The 23,817-nt window shown below is 43.6% G+C and overlaps 1 protein-coding gene across 1 annotated transcript in view; it reads right to left on the bottom strand.

Annotated features, from left to right (window-relative positions):
• The window catches only part of DNAH8 (dynein axonemal heavy chain 8), a 329,590-nt gene that overhangs the window by 296,234 nt on the left and 9,539 nt on the right, over positions 1-23,817 (bottom strand). Inside the window, exons 4-8 of the mRNA XM_075863774.1 lie at positions 18,054-18,138; positions 16,887-17,035; positions 7,041-7,230; positions 6,363-6,526; positions 4,838-5,014 (exon numbers count right to left, since the gene is read on the bottom strand). Of these exons, the coding sequence (XP_075719889.1) occupies positions 4,838-5,014; positions 6,363-6,526; positions 7,041-7,230; positions 16,887-17,035; positions 18,054-18,138 (765 nt within the window). The remainder of the gene's footprint in view (positions 1-4,837; positions 5,015-6,362; positions 6,527-7,040; positions 7,231-16,886; positions 17,036-18,053; positions 18,139-23,817) is intronic.

Genomic DNA, 23,817 nt, shown 5'->3' on the forward strand with positions numbered 1-23,817 from the left:
AGTCCCTTGGCACTATACCACTCATGAGAGACTCTCTAAATATTATGAAGAGGGGGACAGAAATAACTGAACTAAGCTCTTTAAGAACTCTAGGGTGTAACCCATCTGGTCCCGGGGCCTTGTGTACATTTATTTTATTTAATTTAGCTTGGACCATATCTACATTCATCCAATTCAGTATATCAACTGATATATTAACAGCACCGGCACCGGCTACATCAGCTGCTCCTTCTTCTGTTGTATATACAGAGCTAAAGAACCCATTTAGTAACTCTGCCTTCTCTTGATCCCCTGTGACCAACTCCCCATTACCATTATCTAGGGGTCCTACATGTTCAGACCTGGACTTTTTTGCATTTATATACTTGAAGAATTTTTTGGGATTTGTTTTACTATCCTTGGCCACCTGCCTTTCATTTTGTATTTTTGCTGATTTTATTACATTTTTACAGATTTTATTAAGCTCTTTATATTTTACAAAGGCTGCAGATGTACCCTCAGATTTGTATTTTTTAAATGCCCTTTTTTGTCGTGTATTGCCCCTTTCACAGAATGTGTAAGCCATGTGGGGTTTCATTTTAGTCGTTTATACTTGTTACCTGTAGGAATACATTTTGCACTATAATTACCCAAAGTAGATTTGAAAATCTCCCATTTATCATTTGTCCCATTATTTGACATTAGTTCTTCCCAGTCCATATCCTGAATTGCAGCCCTCATCCTGGGGAAATTGGCTTTCTTAAAATTAAATGTTTTTGCCCTCCCAGCCTGCGTTTGTTTTTTACAGTATAGGTAAAATGTAACTATATTGTGATCACTGTTACCGAGGTTTTCACGAACATTGACATTCCCAACAAGATCTGCATTATTAGAAATGACCAGATCCAACAGAGCTTCACCTCTAGTCGGGTCTTCCACAAACTGGCCCATAAAATTTTCCTGCAACAGGTTGAGGAAATGTCTCCCCTTTGCAGTTGAAGCCGAACCATGACACCAATTAATATCCCGGAAATTAAAATCTCCCATTATCACTACAGTACCCGCCTGTGCAGCCCGCTCCATCTGTTTATATATCTGACCTTCTATCTCCTCAGTTATATTGGGGGGTCTATAGATTACACCAAAAGTAATTTTTTCAGTGTTTACTTTCCTTTGTAATTCCACCCACAAGGTTTCAACCTCCTCACAGTCTTCACCCTCTAATGTCTAATTTACACTCGCCTTCATATCACTTCTCACATACAGACATACACCACCACCTTCATATCTCTTCTCACATACAGACATACACCACCACCACCTTCATATCACTTCTCACATACAGACATACACCACCACCTTTCCTATTTGTCCTGTCTTTCCGAAACAGTGTAAAACCCTGTAGATTTACAGCCCAGTCATGTGAAGAGTCCAGCCATGTTTCAGCAACACCAACTATATCTATATTTTCTTCCAGTATCAAGGCCTCCAGCTCCCCCATTTTGCTTGCTAGACTTCTGGCATTTGTGAACATACACTTTAACTTGCCTTTAAATGTTTCACTTTTATTATCAGAAATGTGATTATTTGACATTTGGGCCTTTTTATTTTCACTGCTGTTTTGTAACGAAAGGATCTCCTTATCTTGTTGTCTAGTCCTCTCCCCACCGTCTGTTTCTCCCCCCACCAATATAGTCTGACCCCTCTCTAACCTAACTACCCCTTTATTTCCTACATTGACCTCCCTCCTCAGCCCTAGTTTAAATACTCCGCCACCCCAGCTAGAATTCTCTCCCCCAGCACAGCGGACCCCCTTCCATTTAGGTGCAAATCATCTGCAGAATACAGTTTGTACCCCAATGAAAAGTCAGCCCAGTGCTCTAGGAACCCAAATCCTTCTCCTCTACACCAAGACTTCAGCCATGCATTTACCTCCCTGAGCTCCCGCTGTCTTTCCTGTGATGCGCATGGCACAGGCAGGATTCCTGAGAATACAACCTTGGAGGTCCTTCCCTTCAGCTTGTAGCCTAGTTCTTTAAAATTATTCTTAAGGCTCCTCCACCTACCATGTATTCTGTCATTGGTACCGACATGGACCACAACAGCTGGATCATCACCAGCCCCTCCCAGCAATTTCTCCACCCGTTCCACCACATGCCGAACCCTGGCACCAGGGAGACAGCAAACCATTCGGTTGAGGTGGTCTTGGCGACAAATTATTCTATCCGTCTTCCTGATTATAGAATCCCCTACAACTATCAATTGTCTTGGCTTACCTGCATTACCATCCCGCCGACTACTAGCTGGGCTGTTCTCCCGGCTGTTAGGGAGATCAGTATCCACTAGGGCTGCCATTTCTGAGACTGACACCCTCGCATCATCACCCAACCTGGCAATTTTGCTTGGAATGCCAGAAACCGGATCGGCCTTCCTTTTCTTTGACCCCTTTCTACTGCCCCTAACTACATTAACCCAGCTACTTACCTGATCCTGCTCACCCATGTCTTCACCCTCCAGTTCTAACCCACTAACTGCATGCTCCGTGAGCAGCAAGCTCAGCTCAAGATTGTCCTCCTCAGTGTTGTATTTTGCTCCTCCAGATCTCTAATGCGAGCTTCCAGGTGACCAACATGCTCACATCTGCCACAGAGATATTCACCCTGGAACTCCGGCTCCAGTCGTGCATACATATGGCAAACTGTGCACTGAAGAAAACCTTCAATCTTGCTATCCATTATGCTTTCCTGTACCTCAGAGGAGGGTCCAGCCTGAGCATCCTGCTGATACAAGATACAATCTGAGGGTATGTTCACACAGAGTTTTTTGCAGGCAGAAAATTCTGCCTGTAAAAACCTGCTCCGATTTTTTGGAAGTGGTTTTGCACCACAGGTGCTTTTTGCTACGTTTTTTTGCCGCGTTTTTTTACCTCTTTCTTCAATAGGCAAAGGTAAAGGCGAGTGTTTATTGCCAAAAAACGCGTTGGTCGTTCAAGCCATTTTTTACGTCTCGCATTGATTTTAATGGGGTATTTGAGGGGGAAAACGCCTCAAGATAGGGCATGTTGCTTCTTTTTCCCGCGAGCGTTTTATCCGCTCGCGGGATAAATACGCCTCCACCTCCCATTGAAATCAATGGGAGGCAATTTCGGCAGTTTTTTGCCAAGGTTTCCACGGCAAAAAACGTGTCAAAAAAACTGTGTGAACAGGGCCTAATGCAGCAATCCTCGACTTCAAGAGCCTGGACAGATCTCCTATGGCCTGGTATAAAGAACTAGCCCAATCGGGTGGTTCCGTGTACTTGCCAGCAATGTCAGTGAAATCCTGGGATGGTCTGGGAGTAAGACACAACGAGCAGAGGGAACCAGGTATGCTGCAAAGGAATTACATTTTTCAATGAGCACAAGCAAAATGCGTTGCTACCGCTGAAGGGCCTGGTTGTCTGGAAGAGTTCTCCCAGGACAAGGACATGATAGAGAAGGGAGAAAAGAGGAAAAATAAATCAGCTGAAACCTGAAGGAGGGAGCTAACTGAAATAGAGAGTAAAGTCCTACTGTGGTACTACCCCTATGGTGGCTTTTTTCCCCCCTAAAAAACGTATGAGGTTTAGCCCACAAGGTTAGTCCTACTATTGCCGATGAGTGCCCCTACAAGTGGTCCTGCCGCTGTTAGAAAATCCCAGTACAGAAAACCTTAGAGAGGACATTTTTTCGTCCTCCCCTCTGTGAAGAGAAATGATAAGCTAAGCGGTGATATGAACTCATGTTTTGAGCGCATCCCTTACAGGAAGAGGCCATTTAGAAGCCAAGAATTGCGGGTGAAGCATAGATCACCAAGGCCGTGAAGAGGCTGCAGCATAAATTTATACATCTGTGTCACTGCCGTGGCAAGAGTAATACTGTGAACCGCCGATACAAGTGTGTCAGCATGTGACAGTATTGAGCAGTAAAGGGAATGAAGGGGAAGAGGCGCCACGACCCCTTCAAAACGGCTGAGCGACTGGGGCGCCGACAGTCGGATCCTCACCGATCAGATATTGATGGCCTATCTTAAATATAGACGAATACGTTTCTCTCTCCGGAAAACCCCTTTAAATCACCATTAAATGAGCCCTACTTTTTTAGCAAGTGAAACAAGTTGTCTATCACCTTTCACAAAATATAGGCAGGATAACCAGTATAATGCAAAATAGAACATCTTTATTAGATACAAAATAAAATACAAAATGGAACAACAAACCCACGATGCAAGGATCCCTACACGTAAATACTAAAACCTCCTATAGAAAGAAATGCATAGGTAAATACAGCAAAGTGCAAGTGGCTGAACAATAAATGCAGCAGCCCTATATTGAGAAGTGTCGAGTTAGGGAAAACAATTAGACTAGACAGGCACAAAAAGGAGGACAGAATACAGACCAAAAGAGGGGGGCTCTGATCCCCAAAACATGTTTCGCCACCTGCTTCGTCCGGTGAAGACCCCCAGATGAAGCAGGTGGCGAAGCACGTGTTGGGGATCAGGGTCCCCCACTTTTGGTCTGTATTCTGTCCTTTTTGTGCCTGTCTAGTCTAATTGTTTTCCCTAACCCGACACTTGTCAATATAGGGCTGTGTATTATACTCGTTCTGCAGAAGTGTTTCTTAACCCGACACTTGTCAATATAGGGCTGTGTATTATACTCGTTCTGCAGAATTGTGCATGGAAGTTTTGTTTAGTATTGATGATCATGTAGTAAAAAATGTATTGTGTTAGTTATTCCTGTCACAGTGATAATTCTGCAAGGCAGCCCTACAGGATTGTACGTACTAATGGACTGCGTGCATATAACATAAGCTATCATTTCTGAATACTTAATATCTTACCTTTATAAGTTTGGATTTAGCCATGTTCAACACAACAATAACGGCTTTAAAGTTCTGTCCCTTGATTTGTTCAATAATAAAACTGAATCTCACATACATTCTTATCCAGTGTTCTAGCTCCGTTATAGGACCGGAGTCATCGGCTTCTTTTCTCACCTGTTCACTTTCTAACAGAACCTACATTTTAGAAAAGCACAACGATAAGTAAAACTATAACATTTCTTCATAGCTGTAATTGTAGGATCTCATTTGTCCTCATACACATGTCAGTTGTATTCCAAAACAGAACTGTAATAGGACTCCCCTCCTATGCCTTCGATTTCATACGGAGACTTGCAGAGCTTTCTTCTGTCGGAATCCGTACAAATCTGACAGGAAAAAAATCATGAGATGCTAAAGCATTGCTTCTAGAGGATAGCTTCATACAGCACCTGACGGAGTCTGTATGGCATCACATGGAGACCATATAACCTCCGTGTGCTGCCGCACAGGCCCCATGTACACAGCTCTGCTGTGTGCACGGGGCCTTACTCAGACAGTCATTGTAGGCACAAATCTTTTCTTCCTCAATTTTCCTCAATACTGTAACAATGCAAGTGATTAGGAGCTGTTGGGATGAACTTTTGTTATAAGCATTTATTCTGATTTGCACAATTTATTTTCTGATCTAATCAATGTTTTTATTTTTTTTACGATTGTTGTGCAAAAACAGTAAATAGAAGGGAAACACCATCATTGGAAAAGTAAGGCTATGTTCACACGGGGTATTTTGCAGGAGGAATACCTGCCTCAAAATTCCGTTTGGAAGTTTGAGGCAGATATTCCTCTCCCTGCACGCCGATTTTCGCGGAGTTTTTCGCGCCGTTTTTCGCCCGCGGCCATTGAGCGCCGCGGGCATAAAACAGCGCGAAATACGCTTTCTCTGCCTCCCATTGAAGTCAATGGGAGGTCAGAGGCGGAAGCGCCCGAAGATAGGGCATGTCGCTTCTTTTTCCCGCGAGGCAGTTTTACTGCTCGCGGGAAAAAGACGCCGGCACCTCCCATTGAAATCAATGGGAGGCATTTTTGGGCCGTTTTTGCCGAGTTTTGCGACGCGGTTTCCGCGTCAAAAAACTCGTCAAAATACCCCGTGTGAACATAGCCTAAATGTTGCTGTTTACAGCCTACCAAATTGTCTCTGTAGAAGCTCAAACCCACACCTCAACATTAAACGATATAAGTATTGTTCTGACTGAGGGGGAGATCAGATATATATATACCTGTAATACCACAAACCACATTCTTAGCAATCTTTAAAACCTTCCTCACTAAAGGAGAACATGCACTCCAGAGACCATCAAAGTGTTGAGAGACTCCGCAGTTTAGCAATATTCCTTTTTCACTTCTATTAAAATATGTTATTACTAATTACTTATAAAATGTTTAAACTAGTTAATATGGTCAGTATCTACCAAGGACAAAGAATAAGATATTTTGAAGGGAATACTCCTCAGACTATGTGACAGGTTGGATGTCTCTAGATTACCTGCTGAATCTGGCTGTACCACACCATTAGCGCTCCTTCACAACTGGTCACCACTGCTTTATCTGATGCTGCTGCCCTTATACCTTCATAGGACTGCATTGCAGAGAAGTTTATCGATTCTATGTTATTTAGCTTGACGACTCCCTCAATGGTTATTTTTGCACCTAATAAAAGAAAATGATCTGTGAATCAGTTCTTTGTTAGCATTTAGAAAGTTTTTTTTATTGCTTTGCAACAGAAAGATCAATAGGATTAAAACTAAAGGCCCTATTACACGGGCCAATAATGGTGCAAACGAGCGTTCATATGACGTGTAAACAGGGCAACAATCAGCCAAAGAACGCGCAAACGCTCGTTTATCGGCTGATCTGCTAGTTTATGCAGAATTAAATATTATCGTTGTCGGCAGCACACCTCCCTGTTTCATTCGTAGTAACGTCCGCTCATCTCCATGTAGTGCTCCTTGTGAAAGAAGCAAACGAGTGCCAATCAAAGAGCTGCCTCGTTGATAGGTGCTCGTTTACACGCCCCATGTTGGGCCCTGTAATAGGACCTTTAGACTAGGCAATACGTTTTTAGGGACATTCAGTGTGCGGAAAATGCCTAAATACTGGAACTGAAGTGCAGGATTTATTCAGAGATGACTAATAAAATGATTTATTGTATTAGAAAACTCACCCAACAAATAGGACAGGTAGTGGTGAATGGTCTCTTTAAAATGTTGTATCTCGCGGTCTCCGTGCCTGGATTGGTTTAGAGGTCCCCAGTTCTGTGTAGCATTGATAGCCGGCAGAAATACCCTGGACAGTAAATCACTAATTCCAGAGAACAATCCTTCTGTGGCATCTAATACTGAGAAGTGTAGCTCCTAAATGTAGAAGTAATTTGAAGCTGTACATTAAGAACATTACACTATATATATATATGAGCCTTTTAAGAAGTTCTCACAAAAGTATAGGCAGTATTGACCAAAGCTACCAAAATTAAGTTTATATTTCTTTCCTGCAGATCATTTTGTAAAATTGTTCTACTGACAGTAATCTAGCCCTTCAAAAGTTCATCAGCTAGGCTGTGTTCTCATCTACTACACAGTGCATGCAGCGCTATGGGCTCTGAATAGAGCCACGAATGTGAACAAGGTGTTACAGTTGCAGAATGGTACATTTTTAAATAGATGTTATGAGTTTTGCTCAGTAATTCTCCCCTAATGAGGTATCAAAATTAGAGAATTACTAAGCAAAATGTGCCAGGATTCTGTTGTAAACTGCACCAAAATCGTGGAGTACTTGGCGTGCGTTAAACTTATTACGTGTTTTAGATGCTTTATACACTTTCCTCCACTATGTTGAAAAGTGTCTAGAAAACAGATTGTGTCTTAAAAATGTGCCAAATGAATTAACACATTTTGTCAACTTTTGCCACAAAATACTGATGTAAAGTACGCCAGCCATGAGGTGATGTTAAAGGCGGTTTCAGGAACCTAAGAAAATGAGCAAAGAGCAGGAAACCTAATAAAATGTAAAAAAAAAACTACCCTATTGTCACCTGTGAAATCCCTCCCACTCCAGCGCCATTGCTCCGGTGGTTCCCGAGCGTCTTTTTTTACTTCCCTACAGCAATGACGTGCCGTTCATGCGCATGACTGCTGCAGCCAATCATTGGCCTCAGCGGTGATGCTAGGAACAATGGCACGTCATCGCTGCAAGGAAGCCAACAGAGACTGGAGGGGAGAACCGAAGCTGCAGCTCCTAAGGTGCAAGGGATTGAATAGGTGATGTACAGTTTTTTGGTTGGGGGTTTTTTCTTATACCTCCTCATAGAGAATACGATTGCGCTATCGATTTGGTACCAGGAGCTAAGCTTCCTAAGGGTAGGATATTTAATCACTCTTGTCCCGAACGTGAAGCTATGAGGGTGTATATCCAGGAATGCCTGGCCAAGGGTTACATTCGCCCCTCTACTTCTCCGGTAGGTGCTGGCTTCTTCTTCGTAGGGAAGAAGGATGGTGGTCTTAGGCCGTGCATTGACTACCGTAACTTGAATAAGGTCACTGTAAGGAACCAGGATCCCCTTCCTTTGATTCCTGATCTCTTTAATCAGGTTCAGGGGGCCCAATGGTTCTCTAAGTTTGATCTACGGGGGGCGTATAACCTTATCCGCATCAAAGAGGGGGATGAGTGGAAGACTGCGTTTAACACGCCCGAAGGCCATTTCGAATACCTCGTCATGCCCTTTGGGTTGTGTAATGCCCCTGCGGTCTTCCAGAATTTCATTAATGAGATTTTAAGAGATTACCTGGGGGTATTTCTTGTAGTGTACCTTGATGACATACTTGTGTTTTCCAAGGACTGGTCCTCCCACATTGAGCATGTCAGGAAGGTGCTCCAGGTCCTTCGAGAAAACAAACTGTTTGTGAAGACCGAAAAGTTTGTGTTTGGGGTGCAGGAGATACCATTTTTGGGTCAAATCCTCACTCCTCATGAATTCCGCATGGACCCTGCCAAGGTTCAGGCTGTGGCGGAATGGGTCCAACCTGCCTCCCTGAAGGCGTTACAGTGTTTCTTGGGGTTCGCTAATTATTACAGGAGATTTATTGCTAACTTCTCGGTCATCGCTAAGCCTCTTACGGACCTCACTCGCAAGGGTGCTGATCTCCTCCGCTGGCCTCCTGAGGCTGTCCAGGCTTTTGAGGTCCTTAAGAAGTGCTTTATCTCGGCCCCAGTGTTGGTTCAGCCCAACCAAATGGAGCCATTTATCGTGGAGGTTGACGCGTCTGAGGTGGGAGTGGGGGCTGTCTTGTCCCAGGGTACCAGGTCCCTCACCCATCTCCGTCCCTGTGCCTACTTCTCCAGGAAGTTTTCGCCCACTGAGAGTAACTATGATATTGGCAACCGCGAACTCTTAGCCATTAAATGGGCATTTGAAGAGTGGCGCCACTTCCTGGAGGGGGCTAGGCACCAGGTAACGGTCCTTACCGACCACAAGAATCTGGTTTTCCTAGAATCGGCCCGGAGGCTAAACCCGAGACAAGCTCGATGGGCGTTATTTTTTACCAGATTCAATTTTTTGGTTACCTATAGGGCTGGGTCTAAAAATATTAAGGCTGATGCACTGTCGCGTAGCTTCATGGCCAGCCCTCCTTCGGAGGAAGATCCTGCTTGTATTTTGCCTCCAGGTATAATCATTTCCTCTAGTGAGTCTGACTTAGTCTCTGAAATTGCGGCTGATCAAGGTTCAGCTCCCGGGAACCTTCCTGAGAACAAGCTGTTTGTTCCCCTGCAATTCCGGCTAAGGGTACTTAGGGAAAATCATGACTCCGCACTATCTGGTCATCCAGGCGTCCTGGGTACCAAGCACCTCATTGCCAAAAACTATTGGTGGCCTGGGTTGCCTAAAGACGTTAAGGCCTACGTCGCCGCTTGTGAGGTTTGTGCTAGGTCCAAGACTCCCAGGTCCCGACCAGTGGGCTTACTACGTTCTTTGCCCATTCCCCAGAGACCTTGGACCCATATATCCATGGATTTTATCACCGATCTGCCTCCATCTCAAGGCAAGTCGGTGGTGTGGGTTGTAGTAGACCGCTTCAGTAAGATGTGCCACTTTGTGCCCCTCAAGAAACTACCCAATGCTAAGACGTTAGCTACCTTGTTTGTCAAACACATCCTGCGTCTCCATGGGCTCCCTGTCAATATTGTTTCTGACAGAGGGGTACAATTTTGTCTTTGTTTTGGAGAGCCTTCTGTAAAAAGTTGGAGATTGATCTGTCCTTCTCCTCTGCCTTCCATCCTGAAACTAATGGCCAAACTGAGAGGACTAATCAGTCTCTAGAACAATATTTAAGGTGTTTTATCTCTGACTGTCAATATGATTGGGTCTCATTCATTCCCCTCGCCGCATTTTCCCTTAATAACCGGGTCAGTAACTCGTCAGGGGTCTCCCCCTTTTTCTGTAATTTTGGGTTTAATCCACGGTTCTCCTCCGTTTCACCTGGTAGTTCCAACAATCCCGAGGTAGAGGTCGTTCATCGGGAACTGTGCACAGTCTGGGCCGAGGTTCAGAAGAACCTAGAGGCGTCCCAGAGCGTACAAAAAACTCAGGCAGATAGAAGACGTTCTGCTAACCCCTTGTTTATGGTCGGGGATCTGGTGTGGCTATCGTCTAAGAACTTGCGCCTTAAAGTCCCGTCCAAGAAGTTTGCTCCCCGGTTTATAGGGCCGTACAAGGTCATTGAAGTCCTCAATCCTGTCTCCTTCCGACTGGAGTTGCCCCCATCTTTTCGAGTACACGACGTGTTTCATGCCTCCCTCCTTAAACGCTGCTCCCCGTCCTTGGCTCCCTCGAGGAAACCTCCTGTCCCCGTTCTCACCCCTGAGGGGGTAGAATTCGAGATGGCCAAGATTGTGGACATCAGGATGGTCCAAGGTTCCCTCCAGTACCTGGTCCATTGGAGAGGATACGGGCCTGAGGAGAGGACTTGGGTACCCGCCCGGGATGTTCACGCTGGGGTATTGGTCAGGAGGTTCCACCTTCGTTTCCCCAATAACCCAGGTCCATCTAGAAAGGGTTCGGTGGCCCCTCATAAAAGGGGGGGGGGTACTGTTAAGGATCTGCCAGGCACAGCTTCTGTATCCACGCCCATAGGTAGTCTGCACCTGCTTCTATGTCTGTGAGACTGACTCCATCTTCCACCACTCAGGATGGCAGGCTTAGGAGTGGGAGAGCCTATCACAGCCTGGCCAGACGGAGCTAGCTCCCGCCCTCTGTCTATTTATACCTGCCTTTCCTGTTCCTCCTTGCTTGTGATTCTTCTCTGTTGGTTTCCTGGCCCTGCTGCAGCTTCTTGTACTATTTGTCCCTGCTTCGTATTGACCCTGGCTTACTGACTACTCTTCTGCTCTGCGTTTGGTACCTCGTACACTCCTGGTTTGACTCGGCTTGTTCACTACTCTCCTGCTCTACGTTTGGCACCTCGTACTCTCCTGGTTTGACTAGGCTCGTTCACTACTCTTCTTGCTCACGGTGTTGCCGTGGGCAACTGCCCCGTTTCCCTTTGTTTTGTGTTTCCTTGTCTGTTGTCTGTCGTGCACTTATTGAGTGTAGGGACCGTCGCCCAGTTGTACCCCGTCGCCTAGGGCGGGTCGTTGCAAGTATGCAGGAACTGAGTGGCGGGTAGATTAGGGCTCACTTGTCTGTTTCCCTATCATTACACACATGTGCCATTTCGATAAATTTGCCACAATTTGTCCCCTTTTGATACTTTTATAAATGTACCCAATTGCATGTAATTCAGCCGGTATTATTCTGTAATTACGATTGATGAGTTATGTATCTTAAAGGGTAATTAAACTTTTAAAATACATATGTATACTATAATGTATAATGAATATGTATAATATACATACATGTCATAGCTGCATGTCAGAAGATTTCATCAATGGGGGCCTAAGCACTGAGATCCCCACTGATTTCTAATCTGATTTTGTTGGAATGCCGAGCAATTGGTGTCGGATCCGGCCATTTGGCTCTGGTTCTCACAAACGGGTTGTTAAAATTAGACAGTTCGCAGAACCGGGGTAAAGCGGGAAACCGGAACCAGTCCCCTGCACTCAATTGTATCTGCGTCTTTAGGACGCGGATACAATTGATTTGCCTAGCGCTGCCCTGGCGAGGGACAGGATGACTCGCCATTTAGCGCTTTAGCGATGATGCAGTCGGCGCGATGACGTCATCGCGCGGCTGCGTCTTTCCGCTGGAGGAGGCCTGGCAACGCCTGAGGACGGCACGGGAACAGGTAAGCATATAATGTTTTGTTTTTTCTTTTACTGTGGACAGTGTTGGGGGACCTAGCTACAGGGGACTATATAAGGGGCCCTAACTACAGGGGACCATATTGGGGAGCCCTATCTACAGGGGACTATATAGGGGCCCTAACTACAGGGAACACCTCAGGGGGCATTATCTACAGGGAACGCTACAGTGGGCGCTACAGTAAGCACTATCCACAGGGAACGCCACAGGGGGCCCTATCTACAGTGGATGCTACAGAGGGCCCTATCTACAGGGGACACTACAGGGGGCACTATCTAAAGGGGGTCCTATCTTCAGGGAATGCTACAGGGGGCCCTATCTACAGGAGACACCACAGAAGATGTTACAAAGGGCACTATCTACAGTGAGCGCTGTGTGTGTGGTGCATTTCTTTACATTGTTTGGCAATTTTATTTATGGGCACATTGTATGGTACTATTATACTCAGGAGCACAGTGTGTAGCACTATTATAGTCAGGGGCACAGTGTATGATACTATTATATTCAGGAGCATAGAGTGTGGCACCATGAGAATTTTATCTTCGTTTATAGGTGCGGAAATGTTGTAAAAGTGAGGAGCTGAAGACATGTGAGCGGCAAACTCTGCAGAAATGGGTCGTGGCCAGGAGGCGTCATCATAGATGTCTGGACCGAATGGAAAAGAGAAGAGAAAAATAACGACTCCAATCTGAGATGACATCACCTGTGAGTCAATAAATGTAAATGTTTATTCTCCCTGTGACTGATCAGTACTGTAGTCACTGTATGACCTGCAGCGAGATGATGGGTGTATCATTCTTTTTTGTAAAACAGCAACTCCCAGAACATCCTTGGCATTGTTCCGGCTATACTGAGAGTAGTAGTATTATGCGGTACAAACTGATCTCTGTACTGAGCTGTATTTGTGATTGTGCTGTGTTTATGTACTGAGCTTGGTTTTGGAGTTATATACATCATAACAACCAAGCTCAACACATATATACAGCACCAAAGAGAAGCTCAGTACATATATACAACTCCAGAACAAAGCTCAGTACATATATACAGCACCAGAACAAAGCCCAATACCAATAAACAGTACCAGAAAAAAGCTCAGTACATATATAGAGCATCAGAATCAAGCTCAGTACATAAATACAATACCAAAACCAAGCTCAGTACATATATACATGTACTGAGCTTGGTTCTGGTGCTGTATAGATGTATTTGGCTTGGTTCTGTATATATGTACTGAGCTTTGTTCTGGTGCTGTATATATATATACTAAGTGTAACGCCCATGGCCACGGACCGTCGCAATTACTCACCCCCCGACGGCCGCAGCCATGGATCTGTGAGAGCTGGGTCGATTCTCCTCCTCAGGAGACGCCAGCACTCACTTCCGCTTTGTTCTGCAGTGTCCCGTAGGGCCAACATGCACACATGAAGAAAATCTGTAATTAGCCCATACCCACCCTGGACTATAAGAAGGGCCCTGCCCCTTCCTTCATTGCCTGAGTTTTGTTGTGTTTACCCGTGTTAGTCTTTGCAAATTGTCACTTAGTGTTTTCCAGTTCCCAATGTTCCTGTGCCTGCTACCTGTATCCTGTGCCCTGTGCTACCTTGTCCCTGTGCCTTAAAGAGTTGGAGTCATGTTGTGTCACCGATCACGTCTGCTGTGTTACACCATGCCTGGTGTCTGCTGCCAAGGTCCCATCCGAGCCTAAACATCGCTACTGTCCCACAGATTGTAACAATAAGCTTTGTTCTGGTGTTGTATATATGTAGTGAGCTTTGTTCTGGTGCTGTATTTATGTACTGAGCTTTGTTCTGGTGCTGTAATTATGTACTGAGCCTTGTTCTGGTGTTGTATATATGTATTGAGCTTGGTTTTGGTGCTGTATATATGTACTAAGCTTGGTTTTGGTGCTGTATTTATGTACTGGGTTTGTTCTGGTGCTGTATATATGTACTGAGCTTGGTTCTGGTGCTGTATATATGTACTGAGCTTGGTTCTTGTACTGTATATACGTACTGAGCTTTGTTCTGGTGTTGTATATATGTAATGAGCTTGGTTTTGGTGCTGTATATATGTACTAAGCTTGGTGTTTTGGTGCTGTATTTATGTACTGGGCTTTGTTCCGGTGCTGTATATACGTACTGAGCTTAGTTCTGGAGCTGTATATATGTACTGAGCTTGGTTCTGGTGCTGTATATATGCATTGGGCTTGGTTCTGCTGTAGTATATATGTACTGAGCTTTGTTCTGGTGCTGTATATATGTACTAATTGTCACGTAGGGTTCGTGGACCCACTGGGCCGTACCGCCTTGGCAGCTGGCCAACAGGGCGCAGGTCAGAGTCTATAGTTCATATAGTGTACCTGTGGCAGCTCGGACAGTAGCAAGGCAGGATTGGCAGGAACTAGGCAGCAGGTAGACATCAGGCGCGGAGAAGCAAGACAGGCGTGGTATACAGCACAGCACAGCTACAGCTCAGCACGGCACTAGATCAGGATACAGGATCAGGGAACACTGGGAGCAGGAAACACTAGGGGACCATTTGCAAGACAAACTTGGAATACGACAACAACGCTCAGGCATGGGAGGATGGGACTGGGACCTTCTTATAGCCCAGGGTGCTCTGAGAGAAAATAGCTCAATCTTAAACATGCGTGCGCTCTGGCTTCTTAAGTCTGGACTGAGCTCGTGAGCGCACCCTGGTGGTCACTGTGGAGCAGGAAAGCCGTATGTGCAGACATCTCTTGAGAGAAGGGTGTCGACTGGATGAAAGGAGTTCATGGTCAGCGACCACGGACGTTACACTAAGCTTTGTTCTGGTGCTGTATATACGTATTGAGCTTGGTTTTGGTACTGTATTTATGTACCGAGCTTGGTTCTGGCATCGTATCTGCGCAATAGCCGGGAGATTTGTTATGGCTTACTGCGCACGCCGCACTGTCCTTCCCCCTCCTCACAGTGCACAGCCTAACTAAACGGGTTGAATACGTTTAGGATATCGAATATGCGCATTTGGGTCTATACGTAATGGGTGAGTTTAATATGAGTGTCGGTAGGTAGGTAGGTATGTAGGCTTATGTAATTATATACGTAGTGTGGAAATCCAATTAAATCTGGACAGGGATTTCTTTATTTAGAGTCCATTTTAATATAGAGTGTATTTGGAATATTGTAATTGTTTTATTTGATTATTAGAATCATTTTCCATGGTGCGATACAACGCAAATCACCATGACCCCTTCCCCCCAGCGCAGATGTCTTTTTCCGCAAAACAGGGAACCTGTTGTTAAAAATTTGAATCCCACCCCTGGTGTATGGACTGGCTCATAGACTGTCATGTCACTATGAAAGTTTAGTTACCCTTTAATACGTGGGTGACCACCCAAGAGTGTTTTTACGGCACTGCATCGGAAAAAAATAAATAGATCGGGGAGCCGTTAAATCTCCTTGATCTCAGCTATGAGAGGTAGTTGAGAGCAGGGAGCAGCCCTGCTCTAACGGGCGAGATCGATATCAGTGATAAAAATGTGATAAAATGTGATAAAAAGTCATCGAAAAGTCGCATATACTCCAAAATGATACCAATAAAAACTACAAGTCGTCCCACAAAAAAAAATAATCTCGAAATATGGAGAAACAAAAATAAATAATTTTTAAATACAAGTGTTTTTACTGTGTATAAGTAGTAAAACATAGAAAATCAACATAAATTTGGTATCGTTGCAATCGTAACAACCCGCTGAATAAAGTTATTGTGTTATTTATATCACACGGTAAACGGCGTAAATTTAGGATGCAAAAAAGAGTGGCAAAATTGCTGTTTTTTTTCAACCCCCCCCCCCCCAAAAAAGTTAATCAATAAATTCTATTTACCCCAAAATGGTGCTGTTAAAAAATACTTGTCCCGCAAAAAACAAGACCTTATACGCAAAAATAAAAACGTTATAGCTCTTTGAACGAGATGATGGAAAAACATAAAAAATAGCTTGGTCATTAAGGCCTAAAATAGGCTGGTCACTAACGGGTTAAAACAATCACTGAACAGAATTGCGAGAAATAGGTGAGAGAAAGATATATATATATACATATCAAGAAGAAATTCAGCAGCATTACAGAGGGCTGCTGTCTTTCATATATACTGTATATATATATATGAGCCCAGGAGGTTGACAAATAATAATCCAAGTGACAACATGATGGCAATATGGAACATCCTAATTTGCTGGTTTCACAAGTATCATGTTAATGTAGTACTGAAATTGTCAAAACCTAGCAGTCCTACTAAGTGATGTAGTTGCTTTAAGAACATTGCACAGATACATAATATTTGACTTAATGAAGGCTTAACTCTAGCATAACCTGTTAAACTACAATAACGATTTGGCCTAGTTCACACTTGCATCGAGAAAACCACAATCTCCAGATGTTACATGTCGGTGAATGGGATTTTTGAAAATATCATTGACTTCAAAGACATGTACAAACTGTGATCGCGGTGCTGCGATGAGAGACAACGTCTGCCTGGTGTTTGTATGCTCTTTCTGAGTTTGTGTGGATATTCTCTTTTATATCCAATACCTATTCATCGATAAATTGCCTTCATATTTGATTAGCCACTTTTGGAAAGGACTCATGTGAGTTTTTCTAATCTCAGTACAGAGCTGCAGAATATATTGGTGCTATAAAAGAAACTACAAATAATATTATGCAATCTCCTTACCTTATGTATGTTTTTTTCTGTTATCAATATATCATTGTTACATCTAATAAAAAAAAGGCACAACCCTTTGAATATTTCATCGATACTTCCTAAAAAGAGCCTCATCATTTTTCCTCGTTTTACGGCTCCTGGAATTGTTCGACCACTCTCTAAAAGTAGAATGTGGAAAATGTAACTCTCTGCTAAGCTATGTAAGAGAACACACAGACGAAATGGAGAAGAACGTGTATTTTATATCACAATTAATGGCGATTCCCGAATGACACAACAACTTTGGGCACAATGATGAAAATGTTGCATTGCCGGCTTTAGCAGGATTGCATCAGGCTTATGCTGTGTTTACATCAGGTGTGAACAATGTGTTTGGCGTATGTGCTGGGTAAGATCCCGCCTCATATGCCGAACATATCCATTGGGTCCCAATAACCTGAAAACTGTCCTTTTGGCATATGTCGCAGTGGTATACATCAACATAACTACTTTTTTTTTTTTTTTTTTTTTACTATATGGAATAATGCAGTAGACTACGCTATTCAATACAGAGGCATCCAGTATAAAAACGTATACTGTGCAGTATACTTTTTTTTTTTTAAGAATGGTACTCTATGGGCGATTTATGCCTATACAGTGCCATACATCGGAGCATTCTGTCAAAGGTATATATTGTGAGTTTTATATTGGGAGTAAAGGTTCCAAAACTTTAATAAACAGTCGCGGATACCGTCCGGATAATAACACATTCTGGATTATAAGAAATCCCTATAAAAAAAGCATATACAACTCATTTGTAAGGGTAGGTACCCTTCCGAAAGAGAGCCAAAAATAAAATGTTAACACAAAATATGCTACAGATTGGACTCTGTATAAAAAAGGAAATCTCCGAAAACAGCAATTTTGGCGGTTTGCACGCACCTATTGAAATACTTTAGCTCTACGTAAAACCTCCAAGCTTTATGGAGCCAGAATACAGTGGCCATATAAGTATATGGGCCCTTACGGTACAGAAAAATCATGCTCTATAGGATGCTGTATTTATAGAGGTATTTTTCCTTTTGTATTGCGCCCCACCGAGCTTGTACGGCCTCCATGCACTTCTGTAGAGGCTTCTTGCACAGGGCCCTGAATTGTATTTCCACTAGTTGAGGTTTTTGCTAAATTTTAGTTTACCTATTCCTGGAATGTCAGCTTCCTGATAATAGAAGATGAGTGACCTTCGTCCCCCAATAGAAAAGAAATCATCAAAATCCTGAAACTGTGAAACAGAAAACAGATTAATTAACACCATTGCTTATAGCCAACAATCAGCTTGTGAAAGGTGTTCTGGATTTATTTTTTTCATGAATGAGCAGAACAGGCAGAGCTGAGAATGTAGGAACCATCACTGTCTGGAGCTGTCTGGTTATTACACATGTCCATACAGCAGTCTATGAATGTAGGAACCATCACTGTCTGGAGCTGTCTGGTTATTACACATGTCCATACAGCAGTCTATCAATGTAGGAACCATCACTGTCTGGAGCTGTCTGGTTATTACACATGTCCATACAGCAGTCTATGAATGTAGGAACCATCACTGTCTGGAGCTGTCTGGTTATTACACATGTCCATACAGCAGTCTATCAATGTAGGAACCATCACTGTCTGGAGCTGTCTGGTTATTACACATGTCCATACAGCAGTCTATGAATGTAGGAACCATCACTGTCTGGAGCTGTCTGGTTATTACACATGTCCATACAGCAGTCTATGAATGTAGGAACCATCACTGTCTGGAGCTGTCTGGTTATTACACATGTCCATACAGCAGTCTATGAATGTAGGAACCATCACTGTCTGGAGCTGTCTGGTTATTACACATGTCCATACAGCAGTCTATGAATGTAGGAACCATCACTGTCTGGAGCTGTCTGGTTATTACACATGTCCATACAGCAGTCTATGAATGTAGGAACCATCACTGTCTGGAGCTGTCTGGTTATTACACATGTCCATACAGCAGTCTATGAATGTAGGAACCATCACTGTCTGGAGCTGTCTGGTTATTACACATGTCCATACAGCAGTCTATGAATGTAGGAACCATCACTGTCTGGAGCTGTCTGGTTATTCACACATGTCCATACAGCAGTCTATGAATGTAGGAACCATCACTGTCTGGAGCTGTCTGGTTATTACACATGTCCATACAGCAGTCTATGAATGTAGGAACCATCACTGTCTGGAGCTGTCTGGTTATTACACATGTCCATACAGCAGTCTGTGAATGTAGGAACCATCACTGTCTGGAGCTGTCTGGTTATTCACACATGTCCATACAGCAGTCTGTGAATGTAGGAACCATCACTGTCTGGAGCTGTCTGGTTATTCACACATGTCCATACAGCAGTCTATGAATGTAGGAACCATCACTGTCTGGAGCTGTCTGGTTATTCACACATGTCCATACAGCAGTCTATGAATGTAGGAACCATCACTGTCTGGAGCTGTCTGGTTATTACACATGTCCATACAGCAGTCTATGAATGTAGGAACCATCACTGTCTGGAGCTGTCTGGTTATTACACATGTCCATACAGCAGTCTATGAATGTAGGAACCATCACTGTCTGGAGCTGTCTGGTTATTCACACATGTCCATACAGCAGTCTATGAATGTAGGAACCATCACTGTCTGGAGCTGTCTGGTTATTACACATGTCCATACAGCAGTCTATGAATGTAGGAACCATCACTGTCTGGAGCTGTCTGGTTATTCACACATGTCCATACAGCAGTCTGTGAATGTAGGAACCATCACTGTCTGGAGCTGTCTGGTTATTACACATGTCCATACAGCAGTCTGTGAATGTAGGAACCATCACTGTCTGGAGCTGTCTGGTTATTCACACATGTCCATACAGCAGTCTATGAATGTAGGAACCATCACTGTCTGGAGCTGTCTGGTTATTACACATGTCCATACAGCAGTCTATGAATGTAGGAACCATCACTGTCTGGAGCTGTCTGGTTATTACACATGTCCATACAGCAGTCTATCAATGTAGGAACCATCACTGTCTGGAGCTGTCTGGTTATTACACATGTCCATACAGCAGTCTATGAATGTAGGAACCATCACTGTCTGGAGCTGTCTGGTTATTACACATGTCCATACAGCAGTCTATCAATGTAGGAACCATCACTGTCTGGAGCTGTCTGGTTATTACACATGTCCATACAGCAGTCTATGAATGTAGGAACCATCACTGTCTGGAGCTGTCTGGTTATTACACATGTCCATACAGCAGTCTATGAATGTAGGAACCATCACTGTCTGGAGCTGTCTGGTTATTACACATGTCCATACAGCAGTCTATGAATGTAGGAACCATCACTGTCTGGAGCTGTCTGGTTATTACACATGTCCATACAGCAGTCTATGAATGTAGGAACCATCACTGTCTGGAGCTGTCTGGTTATTACACATGTCCATACAGCAGTCTATGAATGTAGGAACCATCACTGTCTGGAGCTGTCTGGTTATTACACATGTCCATACAGCAGTCTATGAATGTAGGAACCATCACTGTCTGGAGCTGTCTGGTTATTACACATGTCCATACAGCAGTCTATGAATGTAGGAACCATCACTGTCTGGAGCTGTCTGGTTATTCACACATGTCCATACAGCAGTCTGTGAATGTAGGAACCATCACTGTCTGGAGCTGTCTGGTTATTCACACATGTCCATACAGCAGTCTGTGAATGTAGGAACCATCACTGTCTGGAGCTGTCTGGTTATTCACACATGTCCATACAGCAGTCTATGAATGTAGGAACCATCACTGTCTGGAGCTGTCTGGTTATTCACACATGTCCATACAGCAGTCTATGAATGTAGGAACCATCACTGTCTGGAGCTGTCTGGTTATTACACATGTCCATACAGCAGTCTATGAATGTAGGAACCATCACTGTCTGGAGCTGTCTGGTTATTACACATGTCCATACAGCAGTCTATGAATGTAGGAACCATCACTGTCTGGAGCTGTCTGGTTATTCACACATGTCCATACAGCAGTCTATGAATGTAGGAACCATCACTGTCTGGAGCTGTCTGGTTATTACACATGTCCATACAGCAGTCTATGAATGTAGGAACCATCACTGTCTGGAGCTGTCTGGTTATTCACACATGTCCATACAGCAGTCTGTGAATGTAGGAACCATCACTGTCTGGAGCTGTCTGGTTATTACACATGTCCATACAGCAGTCTGTGAATGTAGGAACCATCACTGTCTGGAGCTGTCTGGTTATTCACACATGTCCATACAGCAGTCTATGAATGTAGGAACCATCACTGTCTGGAGCTGTCTGGTTATTACACATGTCCATACAGCAGTCTATGAATGTAGGAACCATCACTGTCTGGAGCGGTCTGGTTATTACACATGTCCATACAGCAGTCTATGAATGTAGGAACCATCACTGTCTGGAGCTGTCTGGTTATTCACACATGTCCATACAGCAGTCTATCAATGTAGGAACCATCACTGTCTGGAGCTGTCTGGTTATTACACATGTCCATACAGAAGTCTATGAATGTAGGAACCATCACTGTCTGGAGCTGTCTGGTTATTCACACATGTCCATACAGCAGTCTGTGAATGTAGGAACCATCACTGTCTGGAGCTGTCTGGTTATTACACATGTCCATACAGCAGTCTATGAATGTAGGAACCATCACTGTCTGGAGCTGTCTGGTTATTCACACATGTCCATACAGCAGTCTATGAATGTAGGAACCATCACTGTCTGGAGCTGTCTGGTTATTACACATGTCCATACAGCAGTCTATGAATGTAGGAACCATCACTGTCTGGAGCTGTCTGGTTATTACACATGTCCATACAGCAGTCTATGAATGTAGGAACCATCACTGTCTGGAGCTGTCTGGTTATTCACACATGTCCATACAGCAGTCTATGAATGTAGGAACCATCACTGTCTGGAGCTGTCTGGTTATTCACACATGTCCATACAGCAGTCTATGAATGTAGGAACCATCACTGTCTGGAGCTGTCTGGTTATTCACACATGTCCATACAGCAGTCTATGAATGTAGGAACCATCACTGTCTGGAGCTGTCTGGTTATTCACACATGTCCATACAGCAGTCTATGAATGTAGGAACCATCACTGTCTGGAGCTGTCTGGTTATTACACATGTCCATACAGCAGTCTGTGAATTTAGGACCCATCACTGTCTGGAGCTGTCTGGTTATTACACATGTCCATACAGCAGTCTATGAATGTAGGAACCATCACTGTCTGGAGCTGTCTGGTTATTCACACATGTCCATACAGCAGTCTATGAATGTAGGAACCATCACTGTCTGGAGCTGTCTGGTTATTCACACATGTCCATACAGCAGTCTATGAATGTAGGAACCATCACTGTCTGGAGCTGTCTGGTTATTCACACATGTCCATACAGCAGTCTGTGAATTTAGGACCCATCACTGTCTGGAGCTGTCTGGTTATTCACACATGTCCATACAGCAGTCTATGAATGTAGGAACTATCACTGTCTGGAGCTGTCTGGTTATTACACATGTCCATACAGCAGTCTATGAATGTAGGAACCATCACTGTCTGGAGCTGTCTGGTTATTCACACATGTCCTTACAGCAGTCTATGAATGTAGGAACCATCACTGTCTGGAGCTGTCTGGTTATTCACACATGTCCATACAGCAGTCTATGAATGTAGGAACCATCACTGTCTGGAGCTGTCTGGTTATTACACATGTCCATACAGCAGTCTATGAATGTAGGAACCATCACTGTCTGGAGCTGTCTGGTTATTCACACATGTCCATACAGCAGTCTGTGAATGTAGGAACCATCACTGTCTGGAGCTGTCTGGTTATTACACATGTCCATACAGCAGTCTGTGAATGTAGGAACCATCACTGTCTGGAGCTGTCTGGTTATTCACACATGTCCATACAGCAGTCTATGAATGTAGGAACCATCACTGTCTGGAGCTGTCTGGTTATTCACACATGTCCTTACAGCAGTCTATGAATGTAGGAACCATCACTGTCTGGAGCTGTCTGGTTATTACACATGTCCATACAGCAGTCTATGAATGTAGGAACCATCACTGTCTGGAGCTGTCTGGTTATTCACACATGTCCATACAGCAGTCTATGAATGTGGAAATAGTGGGAATTACAAAGCATCGCTTGTACAAATTAAACACAGACATTCAGTGAGCACATTTTATACTATTTCATGAGGGGATCAATATGTTTTTTTTATTTTAAAAATGGTAAGGCCTCACAAAAAAAATAATGATCTAAATAAAACTCTTAATATAAATATTTTTTTGGGCACTCAGGTTATGGGAATAAGAAGACTCACCACAGGAGTTGGCACTGAACTTCCTGTTAAGCTGCTCCTATCATGCAAACAGTGTCAAGCTGGCGAGATCTCGCTAGTTATTACAACTTTTCTTTTACTAGTTATATTCAGATTTTTTTTTGGTGAGGGCTATTTTTTTTAATGCTTTATTTAAAATGGTTGTGGATTACACTTTGCAATGCACAGGCACATGAGAAAACATGGGAAGCATATTCTTGTCCTCCACCGGTCCTTTATATGGGTAGGCAAACTGCCACCTGTTATCAATCACATCTAAGTTATGAACTTACATGGGATCGGTAAAAGCTCACAGACACGCAGGACCCGCTGTCACTGAACCCGTCAGTGCCGCTGACCTGACAGATACAGGTTTTAGCACTAGATGCAGCAGCTCTGTATATATGATACAAAGAAGCTGGATCTCAAAAACTAAAAATAATTTTTAATAAAAAGTATTTAGAAAGTTGCAAACACACTGATGGACATTTTTTTTTTTTATAAAATCACTTATTTCAAAAGGTATA

This window comes from Rhinoderma darwinii, chromosome 4 (assembly GCF_050947455.1).
Source record: "Rhinoderma darwinii isolate aRhiDar2 chromosome 4, aRhiDar2.hap1, whole genome shotgun sequence".
NCBI classification, from domain to species: domain Eukaryota; kingdom Metazoa; phylum Chordata; class Amphibia; order Anura; family Rhinodermatidae; genus Rhinoderma; species Rhinoderma darwinii.